The following is a 9,713-nucleotide window of genomic DNA, read 5'->3' as shown; positions in this document are numbered from 1 at the left end:
TCTGCTTCTGGATATCACTTTGCACAATCCACCAGAACTAATACAAAGCGATGCCCACATGCAGTCTGTTCTAATGGCTCGAAGAGATTCATGCCAATTCTCTCGAAGGGGATCCCGATCAATGGCACTACGTCCGGTTTCCACGCTAATCCAGCAGACCGGCTCAGGTCTTCATTCGGCACTGGTGGGGACGGTCTCGCCAACTGTGAGGGATAGCGGAGGAAGACAGGGACAGTAGGAGGAACAGACAAGGGGAAGGGTCCTCTGGACCGGGGGTGGGGTTTGGGTGAGGCTCCTCCCCACCTCCGAGGAGTCGGGACTGGGCGGGGCTGAGGGGGATGGGAGGGCGGGGGTGATATGATACACAGCGGGTGGAGAGAGAGAAGAGAGAGAAAAGAGAGAAGACAGTGCTTCACCGCCTCCTGGAAACGTAACCATGTAGTCCTCTGCCAACTGGACTGCCTCTTCCAGCGACGCCGGGCAGTGGCACTGGACCCACTCTGCCATGCCTTGGGGAAGTTGGGAGACGAACTGTTCCAGCACCATCAGATCTATGACTTCCATGACGCCGCAGGTTCCCACCACCAGTAACCATTTCCGGCAGGCATCACAGAGCTGCTGCTCAAAAGCGAACGGGAAGCCGTGCTTCCTGAAGCTCAGAGACCGGAAAAGCTGTCGACTCTGCTCTGGGGTCTGACCAACCTGTTGCTGGATGGCCTTTTTCAAGTGGCTGTAATCCAGGAGGCTGGCAGCAGGAAGTTGCTGTGCCGCCAGCTGCGCCTACCCAGAGAGTAAGGGCAACAGGTGGGCCGCTCACTGATGTGGAGGCCAACTCATCACCTATGGCTGTCTTCTCGAACATGTCGAGAAAGGCCTCCAGAACATCATTCGGCCCCATTTTGACAGAATACAAAAACCCATGGAGTCTGTTCGTTCAATCATTCGATTATAAGGCATGTCCTTGTATGCAATGGGAAATTCTTGAAAAAACCGAGAGCATGCATACACTTTTAGTCTCTTGTCCATCCCCCATTCTGCAGCCAGGTCCTTCTCGTTGCTTGGGCTGATTCAACAGGGCATCCATCATTACGGCCCGACCACGCCCTCCTCCTCGCCAAAGCCTGTGTTAATTGTTTTTCTCTCCTCATGTACTCCCTGACTGACTCGATCATGTTAAGGTCTGGGCTCTGTACAATCTGTTTGCGGGATTCCCTGTTTTACTTCCATGTTAATCTTTTGGTTTGGCAATATACCTTAGATTTAATGCCAATTTTACCCTGAAATACTGAATGGTAATAGTCATAACAGTTATGATAAAACCACTTCATTTTCAAAACAATCAGTTGTAAACCAAGAAAATCCACAGAAAGATTTCTGACTTGTCTATCTTCTTATTGGTGCAGACTATACATGGTTTACTTGTTACAGGAAATAATGTAATGGGTGAGAGAGACGTGTTGAGGAAAATGATTTACGAGAGCTTCGGGTGAGATGAAAGAGACATTTTTATTTTTTGCAGTAGGTCACCAATTTCTCAATTTTGATAAATTTCACTGCAGACGAGGAGCCATCTCTTCCATTCAGATTAGATTTAATGCATCCAAATTGCAATTTCATTTTAAATCTTTTTTCCAAGACAACGATTATTGACGTAGGAAGAAGAATAAGAGATTACCAGAGAAACAATGATGTTTTTCCTCCTGGGAAACACAAAACGACTAAGAAAAATTATATATATATATATATATATATTAATTCTGATTGAATTTTAGACAAATAATTGAGCGTACTTAGTGCTAAATTAAGGTAAATTATTCCCTTTACATAAAACTCAAGTGAAGTACCAGTCAAACCTTTAAAACACTCAACCTTTTAACATTGTGTTGGAGAGAGAAAAAAAGACATTGACACGTCTTACGAAACTTAAAGAGACAGCTCATTTCTTCAAGGCACTTAGTGCTTTGTCCTCCTACATTATTTTGTCCTGTTTCACTAAGGAAAGAGACTCAGAATGACAGTGCTGCCTTTAGTAAGTCTGAACTTTGGGATTACTATTAATTACGCAGTTTAGCATATTAACTTTGCAAAAGAATAAACTGGTTTTCAATTTAATTAAACAGAGAAAGAGAACAGGTAGTCGGCAACAAAGAAAAGACAAAGCAATTGTTGAATATCTCTTGGACACAACCAGTGGATGACCTCTAACCTGAATAAAACTGGCCAGCAGGATGATGAGGTTATGCAAGTTCAGTGTTCTTATTGTTGGCGTCAACAAAGCTCTTAATAAAGCTGACACTTCTGCCTCTTTGTGGACGAAAGTGGGGAAACACCTTTCATGGTTGAAACGCTCCAGACAAAAATTATCTTATACATAGTGATGCCTGAGGAATTATCATTATTACACATTTAAAGTTTTACATTTTATTATCTTTACCTACCAAATATATCTTCAAAAGAAAAAAGAAAAAGTATATTTGTGCAAACATATTCCTTTATCCACACTATAAATATGATTGATCTCAAATATATATATATATATATATATATATATATATATATATATATATATATATATATATATATATATACAAATTGTTGGCTCAATTTAAGCTATATTTTTACTAATAGTACTAGTTTTAATTAAGTTACCTTTACTCTCAAAACCCTAAAGTTGTCCATCAACTGGTTCTAAATAAACAGTTCTAACAGGAACTATAACTAAAATATACTGTATATGTTCATCAATTGGCATCAATTGGCTTAAAAAAATCAAAGTAAGGTCAACTAATTAGAATTACAGTGCAGAGATACATTAATTAATAATAATAATAGTATTAAAACATAATAAAAACAATAAATGGTTTTAAAAATTTATTTTTTTCACAGCAAAATAATTAATAAGCTAAAAATCCCAACAAAAATAATCAGCATGTAAAAAGTATTACAGGAAAGTGTTGACTGAAATCCAATATAAGTGCATGGCATACGTACAGTATATTACAAAAATATTTGGTAAAACTTTCTATGAAGCCTATATTTATATGAATTGTAAAGGCATTATACTGAATTTATAATGTCTCATAATAAACCTTATAATAAGTTATAACTTCTCTTAAGTAATTCTAATGTATTATATCTATAGTTATAAGAAGTTCCCAATTCATAGTTATACTTTTAGAGTATAATGCATTATAACACAAGCAACATCCCAATTTAGCGCAGCAGAAGTTCAAGTTAAACATATAAGTGCTGTATAGTGTAAACAGTCAAAGATCTGTATGACATAATCATATTATAAGTGGTCTTTGCCTGCTTTAAGTGAAGTTACAAAAGCAATATCTTCTTATAAACAGCCATAACATAAACTTATAACACAATACATTACAAGTCACACTTATATAATGGAAGTTATTTATAAAAATAAGTCTCCAAATAAGATGCACAAACATTAAAGTTTATTGAATCCGGTACACAATCAGTTTGATTTTGTTTTTATTCTTGGGTGTGTTTACATGTGTGATCAACATACACATTTAGAGCTTCTAATATATTTGAACCTTGTAGCTTTACAAGTGTTTTCCTTAATATCTCAAAATGTACATTGAATGTGTGTTATTTTGTGCATGTGTAATGTATATAACTTCCAGCTTGACTTATAATTTCTTATTACCACTTACAAATATCATATGGATGTTTATAAGGCATTGCTTTTGTCACTTTATTTAAAGCATACCTATTATATATATTACAAAATATCCTGTATGTAATACATTATAACTTCTGCAGATAAAATGTTATGTTGCTTGTGTTGTAATGCATTATACTCTAAAGTACTATGAATAGGCAAGTATTATAATGTATTATAATTGTGGTTACAATTATTTATGAGAAGTTATAACATATTATAAGGTGTATTATGATATATTACTAATGTATTATAATGCCTTTACAATGCATTATAAATATGGGCTTCATAGAAAGTGTTACCAAAATTTTATTTGGTCCACATTAGGGTAGATGGAAAATAAACAACCGTACATAGTGTCTTGCTTGTTACTGATCTTGCTTGTTACTGATAGTAAGATGTTTGAAAGGCCTCTATTAAATGGCCATTACATCGTGCAGCTTCATAACAGTCTTGGTGGTCACAGCTTGACACCAGAATGCCTCAGTAGCCAATCAATACCATCCAGTAGTCCTGTTAGCGTTTCTGCAGTAGTGTCCTGAACCTACAGTATGACAAAACACACATTAAAACATTTGATATGACATTTAATATTAATACAATACAATACTAATATAATGTTAATTTCATGGACATGTTAGTCCCACTTTGCAAAATGCACTGTGATCACACAGTGCCTGGAAATTATTTGATAATCTGATATAGAAAAAGGGTTAAAAACAGTTCAAACATGTAATTAATTGCACTTTAGATTACTCAATGGATCTTTTTCTTTACATATGGTTCTTACCATCCAGTGGTTGCGCAGTGAGCTGAGCTGAAGCTGATAGGCTACTGTCACACATGGAATCCTTTGTCTGTCAGCTGTCTCTCTAGACACACAAGAGAGCACCAGAATAGGCTGGGACACAGTGCTTAGCAGAGGGTCTAACATGACCCTGATCTGAGCACTTTCCTCCTCCCACTCTCTGTTAGATCCTCCATAAGAAAGAAAGAAAGAGAGACATACAAAACTGAGGATTTGCTTAAAGGTGCACTAAGTTTTTGTTGATGTTGTCTTGTACTTACACTGACACCTAGTGTTGTGGATGCAGCATCACAACAGTTTTCAGTTACTGATGTCATTGTAGAAATTGACTGTTCACAGCCAGCCATGATTCATTAAATCACTGAGTGAAAGTGTCCAATAACAGGGCAGTTACTGAGATTAAGCGTGTAGTATTCGGCTGATCATGTGATCCTAACATGGCAGCCCCCATGTCCATGTAGAATAAAACAGCTTTTAAAAGGTTACTGATATGACTGGAATCCTCAACTCATGTAAGTAGTCATGATTTTGCATGTATGTTTCAAAATGACAATTAATTTCTGTTGAAGTAAAACTTTTAAATGAGGACAAAATACTGAGTGCAATTTAAGCAATTAAGAAAGCACCATATTGTTGATATTATCAACAATATGGTGCTTCATTAATTATCATGCTTGAACAAAGGCTGACCTAATGGTGTTTCACTATACGCATAATACAAGTTTGGTACTAGGGGTGTTAAATGTATTAATCCAACAATGCAAATTCAATGCATCAGTTACAGAATTTCATAATCCGTTTAATTTGCTGTAAAATGCATTATGCATTTATTTGTTGTGCAAAATGTAATACTTTCAATATCAACTATTTTGAGTTAAATAACATTCCACCAAATCCAGATCCACATTCTTCTTTCAGCATGGATTTGATTGTCCCAAAAGTTACAGTACATTTGTGTCTTTTGCATTTTTTTTAAATGTGAAGTGTACAAAAATAATAGAATTGAATTGTGACCAAATTATTAGATTTTAATATGCATAATTTAGTAAAAAATCTAAACTGAATCAAATCATTGTCAGAGCAAAGATTTACACCACTACTTGGCAATGGTATGGTTTTGACAAAAAAAGGAATAAGCAATACCAAAACATTTTTGTTATACATTCAATGCTTAACGGTATAGTTCACCCAATATAAAATTCTGTCATAATTTACTCACTCTCATGTTTTTCCAAACTCAGTATGACTTTCTTTTTTCTGTGGAACACATGAGGATGTTAGCCTCAACCACCATTCACATTCATTGCATCGTGTTTTCCATACAATTTAAGTGAATGGTGACATGAGTCTAACATTCTGCCAACATCATGGGGCCTGGGTAGTTCAGCGAGTATTGACGCTGACTACCACCCGTAGAGTCGCGAGTTCGAATCCAGGGCATGCTGTGTGAATCCACCCAGGTCTGCTAAGCAAACAGATTGGCATGGTTGCTAGGGAGGGCAGAATCACGTGGGATAACATCCTTGTGGTCGCGATTAGTGGTTCTCGCTCTCAATGGGGTGAGTGGTAAGTTGTGCGTGGATCGTGGAGAACAGCATGAGCCTCCACTTGTTGAGTCTCCGCGGTGTCATACACAACTAGCCACGTGATAAAATACGCGGACTGGCGGTCTCAGAAGTTTTGGAACAACATGAGGGTAAATCATGAAAAAAGTTTTATTTTTGGGAGCATATAACCAAAAATAGTATGTTACAGCTTGTTTATTTATTTAGGAAAATCATACCTCTGTTTGTCTCAGCATTTGCCACAAAGATGAATCCGTTTACAGCTTGACAAACTTCATTAAACATAGGGTTGAGACTTAAGGGTGTATTGCACTCACTACCCTCCTGATAGACAAAGAGCTTACTGCGCAGACTGAGCTGCTCCAGGCGAGCCCTCTCTCTCTCTGTCCTAAACAAAGACATATAGATTCCCATTCAAAAACTTTACAATGACACATTTTGACATCAATGCCCATAAAACTATTTAAAATCACATTTCTCATCATAAACACATGAGAAAAAAAGCACTATAAAATGTGGTAACCTGTAATTGCTACGGAAAGTTTACACAAAAAATCATTCACTCATCATTTACTCACTCGCATCCCATCCCAGATGTGTATGACTTTCTTTCCTCTGCTGAACACAATCAAAGATTTTTCGAAGAATATCTCAGTTCTGTAGGTCCATATAATACAAGTGAATGGGTACCAACATTTTGAAGGTCCAAAAAGCACATAATTTTTGCAAAAAAGCAATTCACATGACTCTAGTAGTTAATCTAGTAGTTATTTTTCTTTTGGAAATTTGCATTCTTTGTGTGTATTTGCACCTAGTGGACAGGGAGGAGAATTTATAGATAAAAAAAAGACTTACATATTGATTTGTTTATTAACCACACCTATCATATAGCTTCTGAAGACATGTATTAAACCACTATTATGGATTATGAATAACTTTTATGCTGCCTTTATGTGTTTTGGGGCTTCAAAGTTCTGGCCATTTTTACTTGCATTGTACGGACCTACAGAGCGGAGATATTCTTCAAAAATCGTAGTTTGTGTTCTGCAGAAGAACGAAATTCATTCACATCTGGGATGGCATGAGGGTGAGTAAATTATGACAATTATTTTTTTTGGGTGAAATATCCCTTTAAGGAGCTTTGTTGACATGATCTACTTGATCCTTAAAATTTGTTTTGTTGATGTAACCTAATGTATTCAGGTTGATTCAGCACATTTTTAGGTTATGCACACTTTTTTCTGTGTAATTGACATTTCTTAATGAACAAATAAAAATTAAAATGGTCTCACCTGTTGGTCGAATACAAAGTTATAATATTGAATTGGTGCTGATCTTTGTACTTAAAACTGATTCCAGATCCAATGCCTGAGAGAAAAGAAAAAAAAAAACTGGTCAAATCTACTAAAAGCAAAAACAACACTTCTAACAGGCATTTATTCTGCTATGCATAATTGTTAATTAAACTATGAGTAATGACTTGGCACCATCAATCTGATGTTGAGGTATTCCTGCTATAGGCAGTACATCAGGGGAATGCATGATCTTATTCATTAGGGAAACCTCCAACTGCTCAAGTCCGGGACCGAACATGGCGAACTGTGGCTCTGCAACTGGTACTAGGGACTGGAAGAATGAAGTCACATACTCAAATGTTGAACTGGGTTGACATCGCCATTGGTTGCGACATGCTGGGCAGAGCCGTAGATACCTGTGGGTGCATTGTCAAAGAGTATATAGTACCTAAGTTAAATTAATAATTCTATTTATATAAAACAGTATAGTTTTATTTATTTATTTAATTTTTAGACATTCTTATGTAATGTGTCCATGCAAAACAATCAGTGTACAATTAATTTTTGCCATTGTAGTGCAGTTGCCCCAACTTTATGCACTTACTCAGCCATATAATTAAATTGCTGCATCTCAGAGTCATCCAGCACAGATGTGCCAGTGAGCTTGACCTGAGGCATTGATAAATGGTCAACTGACTGCCAGAGTGGCATATCACGCAACAGGAAGTACTTCCACAGGACAGGGTCTTTAACCATTGATCGCCAGTATGTACTTGTGCCTCCCAGTCTGCAGAGGTCTTGTGGAGAGAGGAAGGTCATAATGAGAAACTGCATGTCCACCTGTGAAGTTTTAAATAAGATTTTTTTTTTTTACTTAACACCTAATATTTATTGTCTGGTAAATGATTAGAAAATCAGGCCTTCGCGCCTATACAGCTGCATTGCTGTATGTAGGCTACAGTAGTAAGCTTTCTATTATTAGTATATTATATATCTTATGCAGTATGTAATATAGTCGCTTTGGATAGTTAAATGAAAAAATTCAAATATTTTTTAATTGAAATATAAAAAATAAAACAAATTGTGCCTTACCGACAGATTGTCCAGAGAGGGTCCGATGACGTCATGATTTGGCTCATTCTGAGCATCACTTTGGTCATTTCTTTGACGTCTTGTATTAAAAAAGATATCTCTAATACTCCTGAGACTTTGCACGACTATAGATCGACTCAGCATTCCAGCGAGTGTTTTGTAATAGCTTTTTAACAATTTCAAAAGTTTTCTTCGTGTCCAAGCTTGTTATTACAACAGAAACGTCAAACGTCGCTTTCTTTACAACAAAACATTTATCACAATTTTAGCTTGAGCAATCTCAGCTTTGGCTTTTCCCGGAACTGTTAAAGTTACACGATTTCATAGGTGTGTGTGCAACGTATACCGTACTGCATTGTGGGTATTGTAGTAGTTTTGGAAAACCTCACTGCCTGATAACGCCTCAAGTATTGAAAGGATTATTTGTGATCATTTTTAGTTTGTTCAATATGTCAAATTTGACCCGAAACGTCAAATGTGGAACCCCAGTTTTTAAAGAAATGTAATACCACTATCTTTACTAAAGTAAAAACATAAAAGTTATGCATTTCCTTTGGGATTTTTGACATGATTTACCTCTAAATTACCCTATTCACGTTCTTATGAAATACTCATATTTTCACTTCAAAAAAAGCGATTTTGTATTTTTTTTTTTAATTTCAGTAAATTGAAGGATTGTCAAAGCATTAAAATATGTCATACATTTTGAGGTCTCTAGTGATGTGCTGGAATCAAAATAACAATTACATGAAATGACAACTAGTAAATGGCTTCAGTGCTCCATGCATTTGCTGATCTCTATTATCCAATGTTGAAACAAACTTAATATCTAAATATGATCACAAGTAATGCATTGTGTAAATACACTCACCTAAAGGATTATTAGGAACACCATACTAATACTGTGTTTGACCCCCTTTCGCCTTCAGAACTGCCTTAATTCTACGTGGCATTGATTCAACAAGGTGCTGAAAGCATTCTTTAGATATGTTGGCCCATATTGATAGGATAGCATCTTGCAGTTGATGGAGATTTGTGGGATGCACATCCAGGGCACGAAGCTCCCGTTCCACCACATCCCAAAGATGCTCTATTGGGTTGAGATCTGGTGACTGTGGGGGCCATTTTAGTACAGTGAACTCATTGTCATGTTCAAGAAACCAATTTGAAATGATTCGAGCTTCGTGACATGGTGCATTATCCTGCTGGAAGTAGCCATCAGAGGATGGGTACATGGTGGCCATAAAGGGATGGACATGGTCAGAAAC

General features: G+C 36.6%; 1 protein-coding gene across 1 annotated transcript; it reads right to left on the bottom strand.

Annotated features, from left to right (window-relative positions):
• Positions 1-2,885: 2,885 nt before the first annotated feature.
• Positions 2,886-8,777, bottom strand: fbxo4 (F-box protein 4). Its single transcript, XM_052094515.1, has 7 exons — positions 8,446-8,777; positions 7,958-8,193; positions 7,546-7,769; positions 7,351-7,426; positions 6,277-6,446; positions 4,476-4,663; positions 2,886-4,229 (listed from the first exon to the last, which is right to left on the bottom strand). Exons 1-7 carry the CDS (start codon positions 8,587-8,589, stop codon positions 4,146-4,148), a joined length of 1,122 nt encoding a protein of 373 aa, XP_051950475.1. The 5' UTR covers positions 8,590-8,777; the 3' UTR covers positions 2,886-4,145.
• Positions 8,778-9,713: the final 936 nt, after the last annotated feature.

This window comes from Xyrauchen texanus, chromosome 27 (genome assembly GCF_025860055.1).
Source record: "Xyrauchen texanus isolate HMW12.3.18 chromosome 27, RBS_HiC_50CHRs, whole genome shotgun sequence".
In the NCBI taxonomy this organism is placed as follows: domain Eukaryota; kingdom Metazoa; phylum Chordata; class Actinopteri; order Cypriniformes; family Catostomidae; genus Xyrauchen; species Xyrauchen texanus.
This window is presented reverse-complemented; position numbering and strand designations above follow the sequence as displayed.